The sequence below is a fragment of the Ochotona princeps genome, chromosome 9, assembly GCF_030435755.1.
Source record: "Ochotona princeps isolate mOchPri1 chromosome 9, mOchPri1.hap1, whole genome shotgun sequence".
NCBI lineage: Eukaryota > Metazoa > Chordata > Mammalia > Lagomorpha > Ochotonidae > Ochotona > Ochotona princeps.
The window spans coordinates 41311120-41332620 of NC_080840.1; the positions used below are offsets into that span (position 1 = coordinate 41311120).

At 38.7% G+C, this 21501-nt stretch overlaps 1 protein-coding gene across 2 annotated transcripts in view; it reads right to left on the reverse strand.

Moving 5' to 3' along the window:
- Positions 1-21501, reverse strand: part of RB1CC1 (RB1 inducible coiled-coil 1) — a 69680-nt gene that overhangs the window by 41201 nt on the left and 6978 nt on the right. For both annotated transcript variants that reach the window (XM_058668627.1, XM_058668626.1), the window contains exons 2-7: positions 10268-10383; positions 9337-9457; positions 7614-7740; positions 7278-7448; positions 5101-5303; positions 2700-3117 (exon numbers count right to left, since the gene is read on the reverse strand). In XM_058668627.1, coding sequence (XP_058524610.1) covers positions 2700-3117; positions 5101-5303; positions 7278-7448; positions 7614-7740; positions 9337-9407 — 990 coding nt within the window. In that variant the 5' untranslated portion in view covers positions 9408-9457; positions 10268-10383. The remainder of the gene's footprint in view (positions 1-2699; positions 3118-5100; positions 5304-7277; positions 7449-7613; positions 7741-9336; positions 9458-10267; positions 10384-21501) is intronic.

Below are 21501 nucleotides of genomic sequence, written 5' to 3' on the forward strand. Positions count from 1 at the left end.
ACAAATCATTTAAAGTGTGATATGACTGGAATGATAAACATAAAAGAGCATTTTATGATTCACTGGATATAGAATATATAACATGACTTCCTAAAAGCAATGGACTGAAGATGACACTATAAACAGTTATTTTTTCAGAAGTCTTTGAAATTCTTAGATAGCTTAAACACAATCATCAGTAATCACCAGTTTGTCAATAAAAACATATGGTACTACAAATAATGTTTACACTCAGTTTTTCTTTGAAATCTACTAATGTAGGCTCCACCCACAGCACCCCACTTTCAAACCCACACTACCACATTGTATTACACCAAATTACACATACAAGTACAAAAGATCAAATAATTCAGGCTGAATTTAATCAACAACGCTTAGAAATGAGCTAAAAGCACAAACTTCCAACCAGGAGCTATGTGCAGAACACAATTACATTTGCCTTTTTGTTAGCACAATCTGAACTAAAATACCCATAAATAATTCTATAAAGACTACAGTGAATCTACAAAAATGCAGCAGTAATTCTAAAATTTTCATGATAGGTCAAAAGTGGAGGAAAAACTAAATTATGAAACTAGCACTTACTAAATCAACCTATAAATGCATACATATATATATATATATATATATATCTGTATTTATGGTACATAGATAAAACAAAGGATGTCAACTGTTAAGTGATTCAATATGGGTGATGGGGGTAATGGTTGCCAGTGTCAACATCTGACTGGCAGTATCGCTATGAAATACATTAAAAGCAAAATACATTAAAACACATTAAAATCCAGCAGCTAGAAATAAATACTACAAACCTGTTACAACTAGAGTCAATCTACAAAAAAAAATTTTAAAAAATGATACAGAAAATTAAGCTTGCTACTGTGAAGTGAATGAATGCACCATTAACAATAATTTGGGAAAAAATAAGGGGAATGCGCATAGGGGGGTTAGGCGGAAAAGGGAAAGTAGAACTCCTATGCCTCTAAATGTTCTATAAAAAGTGTACAATCTACTCACTTTGTATTAAAAATAACAATTTAAAATCTTAGTTGATACTTTTTAAATTTCTTAATGGAAAATCATCGCCTCAGCAGCTTACTGCTTCACTGGCAAGTATTTATCTAGGAAAAATACTTAATAATAAATGCACTGCTGATAAAAGAGAAAACAAATACTCAGTTCAATTAACCTTAAGCATCACTAGCACTAGAACTACGAAGGATAAATACACAGGAACACAGCAAAGTGCATCATACAATATATCTAAATAATGCAACAGCAAATACTGAAGTAAAATATGACAATACATATAAAAGAGAATTTCTTAACACATGCTTTATTTATTGTAGAGCAAAACTTATTCTCTATTCACATAATGGGCATGTACAACTGATGAGCATTTCACAGGCAGTACTCTGTCATATTAATTCTTATTAACCACTACATATTATCAAATCAAAGTCTGTATAAACTGTCCCAAAGACTACAGATGCTGCTATGTTCTACGAAAATAACCCTGATTTCCAAGAACTCAACAATGCAACCTCCAGAGCAGTTTCCATTTTTCATAGTCAAGAATACTTCAAAATTTCTTTATTAAGCCACAATTAACATTGTTTCTTTTTGTTATGTGAACAAAGCCTAAGAATCTGCTAAGCTCCACACTTAAACATACAAACTCATGGGAAATCAACATCCTATCCATAATTTGTAACTCTGTTATATTCTCAAGGATGCTTGAACCACACTTCATAAATTTTTAAATTAGGGCCTAAAAAACATTTTATTTTTATTTCACATGCAGCATCATAAAGAGGAGAAACAGGAAAGAAAAGAGAAAGAGAAAGGGAAATTAATCTTTCATCCAGTGATTCACTTCTCAAGTGACAATGATTGGCGCTGGAGCTGGACTAGACTAAAGCCAGAAGTGGTGATGCAGAAACCCAAAGATTTGGGAAATCCTCCACCGATTTCCAGGTGCACTACAGGGAACTGGATACTAAGAGGAACAACAGCACAAACTGTAGCTTTTTAAAGATGTATTTTATTTTGAAAGATTTACACAAAGGGATAAGAGACAGACAGCTCTCGCATTTTCTGATTCACTCCTCACATGGTGGCTACAGCCAGAGTTGAGCTTCTTCTGGATCTTCATTGTGTGCAGGGACTCAGACTTGATCATCCTCTGCTGTTTTCCCAAGTCACAAGCAGGGAATTGGACTGGAAGTGCAACAACCAGGACTTGGACCGGCATCTATACGAGATGCTGGCACTACAGGCAGAGGTCTGGCTTGCTAAACCAACATTTTAAGGATCTCAAGCAGAGGCAGTATTTAAAATTTCCTCAAAAATTCAGAAAGAGGTCTGCTGTAGAGAAATGGCAATTGAAAGAGGCACAGTGGGAACTCAATGACTGAAATACTTGGTGCCCTCTTAATGGTGGTTATTATTCACTGAGCTAACCACTGTACAGTTTTAAGTAATTATCATTCACTAGAAATTTTATATTCTCCAATAATCTACATAAATTTGGTCACTTCATAAATGGTTATGAGTTAAATAATCTAATCTGACCTAGTTTCAATAGTTTCACTTCAAGATTCATTATTTCGAACCCAACATAGTGCCATTCATTGTATAAAATTGTAGCAAAAATTGGAAAATAAGGTAATAAGGGAAAACAAATTTCTACTACTTACCCTACTCATAGAATCAAAGCACTTTCTGACCAAAGATTCCACATCATTAGGTCTATCTTGAACATTTATCCAGTCTAACAATGAGACATTAAAGTAAGGCAGATCACTGTCTCTGGCATCTGTTGATGTTTCCTCCTGCTGGATGGTACTTTGACATGATTCCTTAATTTCTTTGCCACTTTCAGCATCTGTGGTATCCGCAGATACATGCTCCACTGACTTGTGAAATGAGGTTAAAGAGGATTTGTTAGGCATATCAGCAGACAGCACCAGTTCAGTCGATCTTTTCATCTCCGCCTTCTCTGAGTCGTCATGTTCTGGTAAGGAATCCAACCTTCCTAAACATTCCCTGTAACTATGTCTGGTTAGGCACTCCAACAGTGGAATCTTGGCCATTACTGAAACAGCAGTTCCTAAACTTAAAACATAAAATTTATCTGTCAGTTTACATTAGAGGAGATAGTATATCATTAACACATTGAAACTCTATAAAAAATTTGGATAGATCACACTAATCAAATGTACACTGCCTTTCATGAATCAGAAGCGTAACAAATTAAATTTTACAATAAAAGATTCACCATAGTAGTACTTTTCCACATAATCTTGTCTTCAAAAACTCAAATACATTTGATATACTGAAAGCACAGAATGAAATTAATAATCCTAGCAATTATTTGGCTAATATTGACATTCATTACTTCATTATATACTAAAAACTAATAAGTGGATGTATATTGGCCAAACGTATGGGGAAAATAAGAAATCTCCATGACTTGACTTGTATAAAATTACATAATAAATTGCAAGCTTCTAATTAAAGCAACTTATATAACTCATCAGAAAAAGTTAGTCTACAGCTATTCATAAACTTCAAAAAGCTCTCTTCTTACATTTTATCAACTGTCACCTTGAGGCCAAAATCTATTTAAATATCCATAACATAAAATATACCTTACAGAGTTACCTGTAACAGAATAAGGGAACGGATGGAAGGAGAAAAAGAGAAGCAGGAATGAACATACCCACAAATAAGAAGGCAAGAAAAACTAAAAACATGCTACCTGCCTCTTATTCTTGTCAAAGTAAAACAAAAACAAAACTCATGACATCAAAACAACAAAAACCAAAAACAAAACACAAGATAATACGAATATTAGGTACATACACAGGATAAGATAAGTAAATCATGCTGAATTATTGTTTTTTTCCAAATTAATTCTAGCGTAAAAGAATCAATGGCGGGTAGATGTGTTAAACGAGACACTAATGTACACTGGATTTTTTGTCTTCCCAAATCTGTTATAAGGATGACTATTTCAAAAGAAATATAAAATCTTCCATTACTACCAACATGACTGATTCATTTTTCCATTTAGATACACTAGGTTTGCATCCTGCACTTTTATTCTTTCTTACTGGGCAGGTGACTTTTTTTTTTTTTTTTTTAAAGATTTTATTATTATTGGAAAGCCAGATAGAACAGAGAGGAGGAGAAACAGAGAGGAAGATCCTCCATCCGATGTTTCACTCCCCAAGTGAGCTGCAACGGGCCGGTGCGCGCCAAACCGATGCCGGGACCAGGAACCTCTTCCAGGTCTCCCACATGGGTGCAGGGTCCCAAAGCTTTGGGCTGTCCTCGACTGCTTTCCCAGGCCACAAGCAGGGAGCTGGATGGGAAGTGGAGCTGCCGGGATTAGAACCGGCGCCCATATGGGATCCCGGGGCTTTCAAGGCGAGGACTTTAGCCGCTAGGCCACGCTGCCGGGCCCGGGCAGGTGACTTTTCAAGATTTTGTTTTGTGAATAATTTAAAAAATGTCTGAGCCATTTCAAACATGGAAGGCTCATAAAATAAATTGTAAATAAGGCAAACCATGATTTTTAAATGACCTTAAAATTCTGCTAAAAAACAGGGCCAGGCCCAATAGCCTATTGGCTAAATCCCCGCCTTGCACACACCAGGATCCATATGGGCAACAGCTCTAATCCGAGCTGCTCCACTTCCAATCCAGCTCCCTCTTTGTGGCCTGGGAAAGCAATAGGGGGTAGCCCAAAGCTTTAGAACCCTGCACCCATGTGGGAGGCCCAGAAGGAACTCCTGGCTTCAGCTCAGCTCATCTCCGGCCGTTGCAGCCACTTGGGGAGTGAACCAGCAGATGGAAAATCTCTCTGTCTCCTCTTCTCTCTGAATATCTGCCTTTCCAATAAAATACATTTTCAAAAAAAATTTTATAAAAACAGCAACCCATCAGCCACTATAACAAAAGGCTCAAGAAAGGATTGTCATTTACAATAAATATATGACCTATATGAAAGAATATTCACAGTAAAACCATCGATAAAACTTCTAAAAGCATTTTAAACAAACATCTTATTATTTACTTTAATGGTAAACATACTGAGTAAGTTTTAACTTGATGTCTTCTATTGATTTCAGATAATTTGAATAAATACTTTCAAACTTGGAAAGTAGCTTTTGGTATGAATTGGTACAGTCTTCCAGATTGGCCATGATTGCAGCCCAGCCTTGATGTTGAAGATGTTCATCATGGACAAGCCCCTCACAAAAAGAACAAAGTTTCTTGGCAACTTCATACATTTCCTAAATTGAAAAAAAAAAAAAAAAAAAAGTAAAAGGCATGACTTAAATGAAAGAACAAGCATATATGTGTGAATGCATTCTAAAATACATTCTAAAGACAGTAATTCTATAAAAGATCATTTATCTTCTTGTCCATGCCCATAAAGGTAAATGAAGATACAAAAACCAATGAAAGATAGACTTCTTATGCAAATGGCAAAATTGTGAATTCAAAGTTATAATTTTTAAAGAAAACTAAAATACTACTCCTAGGAACATACAAGTGACAGGATTTACAGCCATAATGTTGATTAAAAGTTTCAGTGGTCCAGAAGAATAAACCAATCACAACATGGACCTTATGCCAAAGTCTAATTCAGCAGCAGGCCCCACCTCTACAAGGCAGCAAGAAGTAAGGAAGCTGAATAAATTTAAAGCTAGAAATCTGTCTTAACAACACTATTACGCAAGGAGAAACAGCAAATAGTCAATGCCTAGCTGCAAAATTTCCAAAGTCTGATTCTCCTGTTAAAGACTGTTAGTAGCTAGTAACTTTAGGCCAACGCCAATACTCATTTGCTATTCCAAAAATTCTAAGATCCCTAATAACTTTTGCATGTGCTCTTTACAAGGAACAATAATACATGGATGTGGAAGACAGCATGTCTGTTCATAAAGTGCCTTAAGAAGTATTTTATATTCATAATTGAATCTGTTCAGAAAAGCGAATGCTTTGAAAATATAATAAAATGTCTGGTCATTCAAGAGTTCCAATGGAAATGTACCAGAAGATGCATTTTATTTTCTATCTTGCTGACACAATATCTATTCTGCATCACATGGATTGAGAACTAATATTACTTTCAAGTTTTATCACTGAAGAACTATTATATCCTAAAGCTACAGCTGCCTTAGATGAGGATTCTTCTGATGGAACTGGGCACAGGAAACTGGAAAGGATTCTTCACACCAGGTACCGTTAAGATAATGCACAGCTCCTGGGAACAGGTAAAATTAATAAAAATCTGGAAAAGCAGATTTTAATCTTGATGAAAACTTAGGGCTTCAGGTAACGGTTACCTGTTATTTTTATAAAAGGTAAGTACTATTTCATTAATTTAAAGATATTACAGTTTTTCATGTCTGAAGGCAAAATGTTGCTACCAGTGACACCTGAAAGGCGTTATGCTATTACAAATAAATAACAAGTTAAAAAAGAAACGACTGAGAGGCTGGCAAAGAGCAGGCTAATACTTCACCAGTATCCCATTTGGGTGCCTGTTCATGTCCTTGCTGCTCCATTTCCAATCCAGCTCCCTGCTTATGGCATGGGAAAGCAGCAGAGCATGGCTCCAAGCTTTGGGCACCCAAACCCACACAGGTGACCTGGAAGGAAGTCCTGGCTCCTGGCTTTGGACTGGTCCAGCTTGGGTCCACCAGCAGTGATCCAGTGGATGGAAAGATCTTTGTTTTAACCTCTCTTTCGCTCTGTAACTCTTTCATAGCCAGGTTCAAAGTCAATCCAAAGCTAGGAGCTTCTTCTGAGTCTCCCATGTGGATGCAGGGTCCCAAGGCTTTGGCCTGTCCTCTACTGCCTTCCAGGGTACAAGCAGCGAGCTGGATGGGATGGGAAGAATGGAGAAGCTGAAACACAAACCAGTGCCCATATGGGATTCCAGCACTTTCAAGGTAAGGACTTGGCCACTGAAACATAAAGCCAGGTCCATATATCTATCTTAACACAGGCACTCTATTAAAGACCATTCAGAAATAATTATTTACATTTCATCAGTTTCTCTCACATTTAAGAAAGCTGTCAAGGTAGAAGGAGTAACAATATAAACCTCAAAATAAACAAAAGACGCAAACTTTTTTGAAGGGATTGATATCAGTCATGTTTTTCTGCATTATTGCCATGTAACTTGAGTAACTTTGTTATTTAGATTTGAATTCACTTAAGCATAATCAGCTAATTAAAATAACTTTCATCCTTACCACTGCAAGTTGTGTCCTTGAAGCAACAGTGTGAAAAACTGCAGGCATCATAAGAGACTCTTCAACTTTTAACTCCATATCATTTTCTGTTGAAAAAGTAGCTTTAGGAATAGCAGGTGCACGATCACATAAGATCATTTCTTTGTTAAAAAGAAAAATTGGATTTGTGTCCTGTGTTTTAAAAAGGCAGAAATAAAACGTTACTAATATTGAATAGGCACATTGCACTCAACATACCAAAAAACCTTTCTTTTAAGCAATGATTCCTGGCTCCCCAGCTGATGTGAAGTTGGAACACTGTTGTATGAAAGTGCCCTTGAATATGTGGGTACCTACCGTTCCAGCACTATAGGTGCACACCCTCCGATCTGCAGCCATGCACTCTCCTCCATTGACCACCAGCACCTGGTGCTGAATTGCAATCTTGTATTTGCTTTGAATGGCATGTTTAAGGTCTGCCACACTTCCCCAAAACAAAAAAATCAAAAGTATCAGTTAGTTTTATTTTCCCAGTGCTAAGGTAATAAATTTCATTCTAAAACTTCCCTTGAAAAGCTGAAACAGAAAACACAAGCTTCCCATTTCTTGAATTGGATAATCCACAATTAATTGATCTTAGTAAACATAAATTATGCATGGTCACATCTAAAATTAAGACTAAAATACAAGCACTGGTCACATTTGTTTCACTGCTAAGTTAGAAATGTGCAAAGAAAACAATACATTCAGAAGCATCAAATCTGTTAATATCCTCAGAATATAGGTTATCAATATCTTCATATCATATATGGAAACTACATGAACTCTAAACCATGGAAAATTCATTCCTTTTTAATCCTTTTCAAAAAAAATCACTGCTTTGTATAAAACTGCATTTAGTGTGAAGTAGTCCTCATAAAAGTTACTGATAACACTAAAGAGCTATAATTATAATAACTTGTCAGATTTTTTTTAAGTCATACTTATTACTGTTATGGGGACCATAGAAATATAAGCAAGTTTGGAAAGCACATTTAGTATTTCCTGAAAGGCTCAATGCCTAGCGGGTTAAGCCTCCACTTGCAGTTCCAGAATCTCATATCAGAGTGTTGATTCAATTTCAGGATGCTCTAGTACCAATCCACTTTCCTATCAGGGATTGGGCCCCTGCCATAGAAGCGGGAGCCCCAGGCAAAGGTTTTGCCTCTTTGACTGGGCTTATCCAATCCCTGGGTTCAACAGCCATTTGAGGAGTGAACCAGAGGAAGCAAGATCTCTCCCTCTCCTCTTTCTCTGAAATCCATTCAAATAAATTAATTATAAACATATGTGTAAAATATCCTCCACTATGACAGTTGTCACCATTTTTCAAAAATATAAAGTATTCTAGAATAACTACAGATAATCTTAATACACTACACCTTGCTATGAGGAAACCTAGCAGATGATTTTTCGATCTTTGAACTATCAAGAAAAGTTCAATGTTAAAAAAGACAAACAAAGTTTACTCTGGTGCACATTACCATATATACAATACAATTCCCTAGTAAGCTTTACTTGTCTGTTAAAATCTTGCAAAACATTAAAAAGCAGATTCCTTTACCAAATATGTGAAATCTCTGTGAAGATGGACAGTGATAGGCATTTGAATTCAAGTAATTTAGCTAAAACTACTGAATTCATTCTCAAACCCACTGCCTTCATTCGTGTAAACGAATAAAAACAAATCACCAAAATAGAAAATATCTTAATCTTATTCTATTGCTACGCAGCAATATTTTAATAACATCCTATGAAATCTGGAATAGCAACTGGTTACAGGTACATAACAGGACAACCTCAGTTCAAAACCGGTTTCTTTTGAGGAAGATTGCTTTACTGTAAATTGTGTATATATATATATATATATACATATATATATATGTAAATTACATCTACATACACACACACGCACACACATATAAAAAATGTAACTTTAATTTAAACCTGGCCATAAAATACAATCTCTCAAAACCAAAATACAAATTCTTAAAATATATACAAAACATAAAATTTGGAGAAAAAGTATAAAACAACTCACGTTTGCACAGTAAGTTCAGTGTCAAATGTTAGAGTAGTTCCAGTGTTAACCAGAAACACATATAACTTCATGATGTCTCTCTGAATTCTGTGAGCGAATATCTCACCCTCTGATACGGTTACTAAAAAAAAAAAGTCAAAAAAATGATCAATTTTACAAACATGCAAAACTCATTTAGACACAACACAAGGGGCCAGCACTGTGGTACGGTGGGTAAAGCCACTGCCAGACACACTGGCATCCCTGGCATCCTGAGTTACAGTTCAAATGCTCACTGTTCTAACTTCCAGTTAGCTCCCTGTTCACACACCTGAGAAAGCAAAAGAAAACTGACCAAGACCTCGGACCTCTCCACTCACATGGGCAACCTGAAAGAAGATCCTGGCTCCTAGCTCTGGTCTGGTCCAACCCTGGCTTCTGCAGCCATTTGGAGGGTTAAACCAGTAGATGGAATATTTCTCTGCCTCTCTCCCTTTCAAGTAATAAAATAAACCTAAAAAATATACAATACAGACCTACTACATATTATTTAAACAAGCAAAAAATTTAATTCCTTTTCTCTAACTCTGCTTTCCAAATAAAAATAAGTCTTTTAAAAAATCCCAACAACTCAAGGGCTGATGCTGTGGCACACTCATTAAAGTCATCTGCAGTGTCAGCATCCCATATGTCCACAGGTTTCAATACTGGTTGCTCCATCTCCAATCCAGTTCCCCGCTAATTTGTCTCAGCACAAGGATGATCCAAGTCCTTGAGCCCCTGCACCTATGGGGCAGACGTGCGTGAAGCTCCTGTTCTTTCCATAGAAGCACTACACTGAATAGATCAACAAAGAAAAAAGGAAGCAATGACCCTAAATTTGAAATCCCAAAAGATTACTTTACATGCATTTGACAAAATATATATTAGAAAAAGAAGACCCATCACTTACCGTCAGGCACTGTGATAAGGACTACCACTTTTCCTTAAACAGCCAATTAAAACTGGTTTGTGTTTGCTTTGCTTGAAGTTAGCAACTGAATGGTATTCACGGTTAAAGTAAGAGAACTGCAGAAGAAAAATTTCTGGATTACTACAGAACAAGTAAGTCAATATGTAACAATCACATACTATCACTATTTGTCCTTTAGCAATTATCACATCTGAGAGTACTCTCAGACCCTTCTGCCACATGTACATCTACTGAAAACACAACTGTGTGACTTGACACCATGACTCCATTAAGACTTCAAAAAAAATCACTAATGGACTCTAATTAATTGTGCAGCCATTTTCCAGTCCTGAAAATGTAAGAACCCAGACTGGGAAGTCAGATAGCCTCATTTTGTCTGGCCCCATTAATGGCAACTCTATTTTATATATTACACTGAATAGGTAAGTTAGCTTATTATTTCAATAATTAAAGTACCACCTGTGGACAAACCTCTACGATGGCATACTCCATTTCCTGGTATCCACATTCTACTGTAATACCCTCCCCTCCAAGATTTACGTAGGGACTGTAATCTACTTGTTCTAGTCTATAAAAAACAGGAAAGTGAGTATTATATAAGTGATGGATAACTTGTACTTTACAGCTTTTTTTTCTCCTTCCCAGCTTGGAACCAATAAACAACCACATGGCTAGATCCATTTGGCAAGAAACAGTAGGCGGCCTTTTGTCAATAGTCAGCAACAAGCTGGGGGACTTCAATCTCATTATCCTCAAGGAACTATGTTTGAACAAAATTTCATGACCCTGGAAGTAGATTCTTCCCTGGCTTAGCCTTAGACTCTAAGACTGCAGGCCTAGCCAACCCGTTGGCTATAATGCTGTGGAAAAACTTCTCAGCAAAAACTTTCACAAGTCATGCCTACAATCTTTGAAATAATACATTTGTGTTGCATGTTGCAATCAACCAAGTTTGAGGTGTTATGAGACTGCAAAACAAAAAATTTCATGTAGGGGCCAGAATGGTAGTATGCCAGGTAATTCTTGTCTGCAGCACTGGAATCCCATATGGGCACCAATTCTAGTCCTGGCTGCTCCATATCCAGCCCAGCTCACTGCTAATAGCTTGGGAAAGGAGCAGAGGACGATCCAAGACCCTGGATCCATGTACCTATGTGGGAGGCCCAGAAGAAGCTCCTTGCTCCCAGTTTTGGACCAGCCCAGCTCTGGATGCTGCAGCCAATATGGGTGTGAACCAGTGGATGGAAGAACTCACTATCTCTTTATCTCCTTCTCTCTATAATTAAAGAAAAGAAAATTTTAACAAATATATATGTAGCAGCATAGTGCCTGGCAAGACAGTCACCTCCCTACTTACCTTAGCTTACCAACTTCCTAACCTACAACAACCCTCTTAACTACTGACTCCTACATCTGGATCAAATCTCTCCTGAATCATCAATCCATCTCTTTCCAAACACAATAAATCCAAACTGTTTTTCTCTATTCTGTTCTTCAACATATTTTAAAAAAATATCTACTTATTCTTCTTGGAAAGCCAGATTACATTTAAGGAGATAACAGACACAAAGATCTTCCATCCACTGGTTCACTCCCCAAGTAGCCAGAAAAACTGGAGCTGAGCTTCTTCAAGGTATCCCAAGCAGATGCAGGGTCCCAACACTTTGGGCCATCCTCCACTGCTTTTCCAAGCCGCAAGGAAGGAGCTGAAGAAGTGGAGCAGGCAGAACACAAATTGGCACCCATATGAGACCCCAGCACTTGGAAGGCGAGGACTTAGCCACTAAGCCATTGCGCCAGGCCCCGATGTGTTTTTCTGAAATTGAATTCCTTATTTTCTCTGCTCTTCTTAAATCCTCCTCTTAAATCCTCTTACTTATCATTTCTTGATAATAGAATCTACATGCATCCCATCTTCCACTTTATTCTAAACCTCTCAGAAGACAAGCATCAGCAAATCATTTACATATTTATTACCCCCTGGCCCTATTCATATTGCTCCTACCTTACATCAGAGTCTCAATGTCCTTCCTCTATAAAACCTCTCAACCTGTTCTGTATTTCCTCAACTGCTAGGACACCATCCTCTGCCTTCTTCCCACATTTTTTTTTTTCTAAATTTGCTGATCATGTTATTCTGCAGCTTAAAATGCGTGATGACAATGATTTTCACAGCAGCAACTAGCCTGTGAGAATTTACTATAACTCAGCAAACTATTCTGAATGTTTTATTAAATGAAAGGCTCCTGGCTTCAGACCGGCACAGCTCCAGCAATTGCAGCCACTTGGGGGGTGACACAGACACTTGAAAAACACTATCCCAGGCCTGGTGGTGTGGCCTAGCGGCTAAAGTCCTCGCCTTGAAAGCCCCGGGATCCCATATGGGCGCCGGTTCTAATCCCGGCAGCTCTACTTCTCATCCAGCTCCCTGCTTGTGGCCTGGGAAAGTAGTCGAGGACAGCCCAAAGCTTTGGAACCCTGCACCTGTGAGGGAGACCCGGAAGAGGTTCCTGGCTCCTGGCTTTGGATCTGCACAGCACCGGCCGTTGTGCTCACTTGGGGAGTGAAACATCGGATGGAGGATCTTCCTCTCTGTCTCTCCTCCTCTCTGTATATCTGAATTTGTAATAAAAAAAAAAAAAAAACCACTACCCCACTGTTCAGCTCAACAGGTACTACAGTTCTACCTAACATAGACTAAAATAGATTTCCTATTAGTATCCTATTATTAGTATCAAAATATTTTCATGAAAGAAGAAAAGTGACTGAGAAATTAAAGAAACAGAATCATTCAATAACAAACACATCTTACAGAGTAACAATAAGCAAAGTCCCTGGTAACTCCTTTGGGGATGATATTACACTCAAAACTTCAAGGGACTCATACTACACCAGTATTAAGTATATGCTGGCTCAAAGGCTTCATTAACTTAGGCATTTTCTATGGTACAACAAAGGCTTCACAATATTGACTAAAAGGCATTCTGACTTGTGAATATATTAATAACCATGTGACCTTACAGATTTTTAAAAATTTCTTTTGTATAAAAATATTTCTGGGGCCCGGCAGCGTGGCCTAGCGGCTAAAGTCCTTGCCTTGAACGCCCCGGGATCCCATATGGGCGCCGGTTCTAATCCCGGCAGCTCCACTTCTCATCCAGCTCCCTGCTTGTGGCCTGGGAAAGCAGTCGAGGACGGCCCAATGCACTGGAACACTGCACCCGCGTGGGAGACCTGGAAGAGGTTTCTGGTTCCCAGCTTCGGATCGGCGCAGCACCGGCCCATTGCGGCTCACTTGGGGAGTGAATCATCGGACGAAAGATCTTCCTCTCTGTCTCTCCTCCTCTGTGTATATCTGGCTGTAATAAAATGAATAAATCTTTAAAAAATATATATTTCTGTAACTTAAGTTTTCTGAACTATTGAGTTAAACTTTTAAATATTTTAGGGCCATGACAATATACTACAAACCTCCTTCTTTTACCAATTCATACTCCTCTGGAAATGTACTCCATCAGCAAGGTCACTACAGCCTTGCTTGACAATAATATTTCAACTTTTATAGTTACAAACCATCTTTGGTTATTAAACATTACTCATTCCTAGATTATCTACTATGTTCCAAGTAGTATACTAGACACCGAACAAACCTCAATAGCAGCAAAAATGACAACGCTGTCATAATATGTATGAGAGAGAGAGAGACTAAGCAAGGTTTAGGGCTGTCATTGTGCGAAGCAAGTAAAGCTGACACCTAAAACACCAGCATCCCACAGGGCCCTGGTGTCCTGGCTGTTCTGCTAATCCAACACTCTGCTAATGGTCTGAGAAAATAAAGATAGCCCCAGTATTTCAGCTCCCACCCATACAGGGGAGCTAGATGAAAGTCCTGGCTCAGCCTGGACCGCTACAGCTACTTGCTGGTTTCAGTCACTCTCATGTCTGTTGCTATACCTTTTTCAAATAAACAAATGGATCTTTACAAAACAAAAGGAAAGAAAAAATATTAAGCAAGGCTATAGATATTATCGCCCAACATAATGCCCAAGACGGGTACCCAACTTTACTGACCAATCAGATTTTATGTAAGTGCCAGATGTTTATCTTTCAGCTAAACTATTATTTTGAGAAGCAACTCCTTACCTATTCCCAAAAAGATATCCCATGCTTTCACCCAACTTTTAACAGCTGTTTAAGGATGGCAACGCTAATCAGAGGCTCCCTTCCGAATCAATTTCTACATCTCATTAACTTATTATCAGAGGCTTACCCAAGAACAGAGAAAAAAAATCTACACAGTAAGATGAGGCATCATTTCCACATGAGTCAAAATTATTTGTTATCTACAAGAAAACGTCAGGTTTGTGGCTTTTAGGGCCACAAATGCTCTTATTCATATCACACATCCTGAAGTTTGTGGTACATAAGATAAATCAAAAATCTTTAACACATGAGCAATTTATTAATGCCACCTATGAAGTACTTTTATATGTATTACTTCATTTTTTCACAATGTTTGGGACATTAACATTATTGCTGTTTCAATCTGCAGGTAAGAGACAAATGTAGAAATTACTCAAGTTAGTTAAAGGCAGAGTCTTACCAAATAAAAATCTGAGGAGCTTGAACAAGTCAGTTCACTACATTCGTTTAATGTAAACAGTACCAGAGAACCAAATACATAATAAAACTGCTTTCATTGAGATTAATCATAATGAGCCACATAAAATTTTCATATTTACACTAAATAACTACTTCAAAAAAGAAAACACTCCAAAGCACTGGTTTTAAATAAAAACAAAATTCTAAGTACATTGATATTTCACTGTATATCCTTTGTAAAAATGAAGATATTGTCAGCATTGCAACAGCTTTTGCTGATTGGAAACACAAAAGCCATTAATTGCATGATATTCTCAATTTCTACTCTGAGAAAAGAGAATTCCAATGACAAACTGCGGTTCAGAGCTCAGCTCTGTCTCAAAGCCTCACAGCAGGAAAGTAGCACAATCAGTTATATTGACTGGATTAAAGAAGAAAAAAAACAGTATATTTTATGCAATATTAAGATCCCTCACTCATAATAAGCATTAATCCTATGAATGGGCAATTCGCAGACCTTTTAAAAAATACTTTTTTCCCTCCCATTACCTTCACCACTGTATATGATCACTTTATATAGGTCATGGGACAATATTTTCTTGGACTAAAAACTAAAGGTGATTCAGGGCAAGCAGCAGAAACTGGAAATTCTTCCACACCTGGCCATGCAATGCAGGCAATTTCTCTGTGAATGGGTATACTGAAATTCTCATAGGTAAAGAGATGCATGAAGAACATAGGGCAACCAAGAACAAGGCTCAAGATAAAATATTGAGAGGGGCCTTCCCTTTGCACCCTTACCTACTGACTCCCAGAGCTGCTTCCTGCTGCCGAGGACACACACTGGAGTCACACACACACACGCAACTGCTGCTACAATTGAACAAGTGTAAGGCAGAGAAGAGAAACTACAAGGTATGACATAGAAGTCAATTGTTGTCAAACGAATTAAAATTTACCTCATAACTCTTACATAAGCCTAGTCGTATTTTAGGTACAATCCTCCTTGAGCATACATGGAGGACTGATCCCAGGAGCCACATCCCCCATCTCCGCCCAAACCAAAATCTGGGATAAAATGGTGTAAAATCTGCATCTACACTACCCACATACTAACCCCGAATATCCTTCTCTAAACTTAAACCATCTCTACATACCTAAAATACCTAACGTACATGACGTACATACAGTTGTTAGACTGTATTATTTAAGGCATAAAGTGTAGTCTGCAGGATTCCATCAGTAGTTCATTAAATACACCCAATGTGGAAACCAAGGATATAGGGGACCAACTGTATACTTTAAGATTCACTTTAGTTTTATTTGAAAGGCAGAATTACAGAGAAAGAGAGAAACAGACAGAAAGATTTCTATCTCCTGGTTCACTCCCCAAATAGCCACCAACGGCAGGAACTTAGCCTATCTGAAGCCAGGAGCCAAAAGCAAGTAGCTTTTTTTCTGGTCTCCCACAAGGCTACATGGGCCCAAGAACTGGATGGAGCCAAACTTCCACTGCTTCCCCAGGCCATAGGCAGGGAGTGGGATCAAAGTGGAACAGCCAGGACACAAACCACTGTCCACATGGGATGCTGGCTCTGCAGGCTGAGGCATAGCTGACTATGCCATGGTGGTGGACCCTGGATGATCTTTAAAAAATCAAGGATTCCTACAATTTGAGGTGATGATCATTTCATATAAAAATTGGCTTAGATTTTTAAAACACTAAAGTGTATCTATACTGCACAAGTCAGCAAACCAATTCTACACTTAAAGCAGTAAGTAAAGAACTCAAAAACCGGCAGTTTCTTAAGATTGCTACCTGATCCTATCCTCCGTCTAAACACTACATTTGGTTTTGTTCCCTGAAGACAGTAATTGCTATCTAACACGTACAAGATGAATTAGGGTCCAGTGGCGTGGCCTACTGACTAAGGTCCTCTCCTTGAACACCGGAATCCCATACAGGACGCCGGTTCTAATCCCAGCAGCTCCACTTCCCATCCAGCTCCCTGCTTGTGGTCTGGGAAAGCAGTCGAGGATGGCCCAATGCCTTGGGACCCTGCACCTATATGGGAGACCCGGAAGAAAGTTCCTGGCTCCTGGCTTTGGATCGGCGCAGCACCGGCCGTTGAGCTCACTTGGGGAGTGAATCACTGGACGGAAGATCTTCCTCTCTATCTCTCCTCCTCTGTGTATATCTGACTTTGTAATAAGAATAAATAAATCTTTACAAGAAAAATCACAGAATTAAAAAAAAAGAGTTTTCTTATTTGAAAGGTAAAGGGACAAAGATAGAGCTCTCATCCATTGGCTGACTCCAAAATGCCCATACTGACTGGGGCTAGACTAAGGACATAACCCGGAGCTTCAGGAATGCTCAACCTCCCAGGTGGGGGCAGGAACCCAATTAAACTAAGCGGGCTGCCACCATCACTGCTACCCTGAGAGCACATGAACATGAAATTAGTGTCAGGAACCACAACCAGGCAGGATATGAGTGTCACAACCAGCACCTTAACTGCTATGCTAAAACCAACCAACCTTGCATTTTTAAAGAAGATTTATTTATTATTTTTTTTATTGGAAAGTCAGAGATACAGAGGAGGAGAGACAGAGAGGAAGGATCTTCCATCTGTTGATTCATTCCAAGTAGTCACATGGACAGAGCTGCGCTGATTTGAAGCCAGGAGCCGGGAACCTCCTCCAGGTTTCCCATGGCTTTAGGCCGTCCTGCACTACTTTCCCAGGCCACAAGCAGGGAGTTGGATGCGAAGCGGAGCTGCTGGGATTAGAACCAACACCCATATGGAAACCCAGTGCTCAAGGCAAGAACTTGTGCCACTAGGCTACCACACCAGGCTTGCATTATTTTTTAACTCCACTTTTCCTTAATTTCTTTTATATGACATGCGGGAAAGATTACCAAAACACATCACATATAGCATAAACTAAAAGTAAGCATTATGGGACTGTGATGTATTTTAAGGAATTAATAAAGTAAATAGAACAGATTCAAACATGTTTTTTCTTATATACATACACACATATTATAGCAAAATTGCAATTTTGACAAACAACGGCCTCATAACAAGTAGCTATTTTATTTTTATTTTATTTTATTACAAAGTCAGATATACAGAGAGGGGGAGAGACAGAAAGGAAGATCTTCCATTCGATGATTCACTCCCCAAGTGAGTGCAACGGCCGGTGCTGCACCGATCCTAAGCTAGGAGCCAGGAGCCTCTTCTGGGTCTCCCACGTGGTTGCAGTGTCCCAAGGCATTGGGCCGTCCTCGACTTCTTTCCCAGGCCACAAGCAGGGAGCTGGATGGGAAGTGGAGCTGCTGGTATTAGAACCGGCGCCCACATGGGATCCCGACGCATTCAAGGCAAGGACTTTGGCCACTAGGCCACGCCGCTGGGCCCACAAGAAGCTATTTGTAACCAGATGAAAAGTAAACTATTTGGAGTTCCTTTGGAAGCAAGAACTAAAAATGTCAACAAGAATCCCCCCCTTTTTTTTTTACCCTCCAGAGTATAACTCTTGGTTAAAGAACAGTGAGCCCACTGGCACATTTCTGACAACATAAATTGGTTTGAATTTTAGGGAAAATTAAACAGACAATAAATACCAATATTTTAATGTGCCAATCAGTAATTCAGCCTCTGCTCATGCACTAGAAGAATAATGAGACAAGTGTACAAAGGTACACACTGAATGATCTGCATTATGCCATCACTATTAATACATAATGACTACCCACTGTGGTCTGTTAAATACATTATGATGTAACTATAACGTGACTATGATTTAAACTGAAAATACGCATTTATATCTATAAATATTGTTTAGTAATATATCATTCCAGTAAGAAAAGCAATGTACACAATATATCCAGCTTACTTTATTATTTTTTTTTTTTTTTAGATTTTTTATTATTACTGAAAAGCCGGATATACAGAGAGGAGGAGAGACAGAGAGGAAGATCTTCCATCCGATGTTTCACTCCCCAAGTGAGCCGCAACGGACCGATGCACACCGATCCGATGCCGGGACCAGGAACCTCTTCCAGGTCTCCCACGCGGGTGCAGGGTCCCAAAGTTTTGGGCCGTCCTCTCCTGCTTTCCCAGGCCACAAGCAGGGAGCTGGATGAGAAGTGGAGCTGCCGGGATTAGAACCGGCACCCATATGGGATCCCGGGGCTTTCAAGGAGAGGACTTTAGCCGCTAGACCACGCCGCCGGGCCCAAGCTTACTTTATTTTACAACTAAATCAGAGAGATCTGTTTCTAAGCACAATCACTTTAAAGTCTACAAAAAACTTTTCAACACTAACTACCCCTGGGTGCCCATATCTTCACCATCTCTGGTTTCCCTAAGAATCACATTTGTAGTTGATAATCAAAACCAAAAATCTCCAATTAAAAAAAAATGATGACATTCCATGCACTAGAAAGAAATGAAGAACCTAAGCTGGCTGCTTATGTTAAGAGTTGGTCTTAAAAGGAACAAATTTTTAAAAAATTAAAAAAAAAAAAAAAAAAGAATTGGTCTTACCCCAGGGTAAAACAAAGATTAAATCCAAGTTTCCCATTTCAGGGACCAATCTGACGTACCAAAGGAACTCTGCCACACCCCATAACCCTTCCTATATAATCAGTCACAGATATTTTTCCCTCCAATTTTCATCCCTATGTGGAATATTAGAGAAGAGGTCTGTAACAATACCATCGGATTTGGAATCAATAGACCTACATTGAACTCTTGCCACCCAGTCTTTGCGATCTTTGTCTTGGTGCAAAAAAGCTTGTTAATTACAAAAAAAAAAAAAAAAAAAAAAAGTTACCTATTTCACGGGGGTTGTTTGTGGGAATTTTTAGACAATACATACATGGAATTAAAGGGTAAATCAAGTATCAGGTACTGTAATTCAACCAGATTTCTGTCCAGAGCCTAGAGCTAGCATTAACATTATCAATTAGAGATCCTACTGCTACCTCAAATGCAACATTACATTTCCACAAGGTTCAATCAAATAAGTATACTCCTGCTTTCCCAGACCGGTTACTTCTGACCAAATCCTATCCATTCTCCTCTGTACGACAGAATCTCATCTTCCAACAACATAACCTTTACTTTAGACCTTACAAACTCCCCTCTGTTGTTACATCTCTATTTTGATTATACCTTTCAGAACCTTCCTGCCAGATACAACCACCAGATACAAGCCAGGCTGCTGCCCTGAAGGATCTGCTCCAGTGTGTTACTACAGACTCAAGGGTCCAACAAATGGCCCCAGAAGCCCTGCGTCTTCTAATCCGGCAAACACTTCTTCTAGCTTGCTACCAAGTCAGGTTTACTTAATTTCATTATCTGACTGTCCCACTTTCTAAGTGAGTTAATTTCCCAACTTTGACAGAGGCTAGACTGAGTTTGGAACAAGAGCTACCTAGGTCTGAATACTGCAACATAATGATAAATTTACAGAATAGATGAGGATAGCAATGGATGCCAGGCTTCTTCTTCCAGACATTACTGATATCTAAAAAGCCTAAAAGATGGCGGCAATTCATATTTTATTTAAATTCTACCCCCAAAGACTTTATAATACACTTTTACTTTACATATTCCTGCCAGGTAAAATTATCTCCCACTCCATCTCTGCTTATATCAATTTGGCTCATTCTTAAAAACCCCTATGGTCTCTATAAGCATCCTTCTGACTCACCAAAGGCCCACACATTATTCTCTTTCCCTCCTCTGAATTTTCAGAGCTCTTAATTAACTATATAAATTAGTATGAATTCTCATACAGATGAAAACAAAACAAAACTTGAACCTTTACTTCTTCATATCCTCCTGGCATATAATCAGCTACAAATGAGGGGAAAAGGGATAGTGAAAAATGGCAGGATTTTCATCCCATTTATGGAAAAAAGTACCAAAAATCATTCAGATCCACAAGAAGCTATGTAACCAATTTATGAACTAGAGACTAATGTACAATATACTCTTGAGATTGTTGCCACGATGATTATCACTAACTCAGTCATTCCAGCCTTAATGTTAACTACTCTAATATATTCAAAACTTAGAATTAACCTCCATGTACGGGGAGATGAAAGGCAGAATCCCCAAACAATTTCTGCCCTTCAAAATGAAATTCATTCATTATTACTCATCTAATAATTAGAGTGTATCTGAGGGTGTTTCAGTCAGGTAATGCTGATTATAAGCCATGGCCTATAACACCAGCATGCTGCCCCATCAAGCTCTGCCTGGTATGTTTCTGATCCAGCTTCCTAAAGTTCCTGGGAGAACAGTGGAACACAGTTCAATCACTTGGCTCCCTGCCGTTCATGTGAGAGACCAAGATGGTATTGCGGGCTCCTAGCTTTTGCCTAGCCAAATCACAGCTACTGCAGCCATTTTAAAGGTGAACCAGTGAGTGGAGAGAGGCTCCACAGATCTCCCTTCCTACTCCCATGCCTTCTCCCTCTCTCCCTGTCCCTCTTCCTCCTCAGCTAGTGGGCCCATGAAGCAATCAAAGTTAAGTCTGTCGTTTGGAAGGGTGATTAGGATGCTGCTTAGGGCATTTGCAACCTACACCTA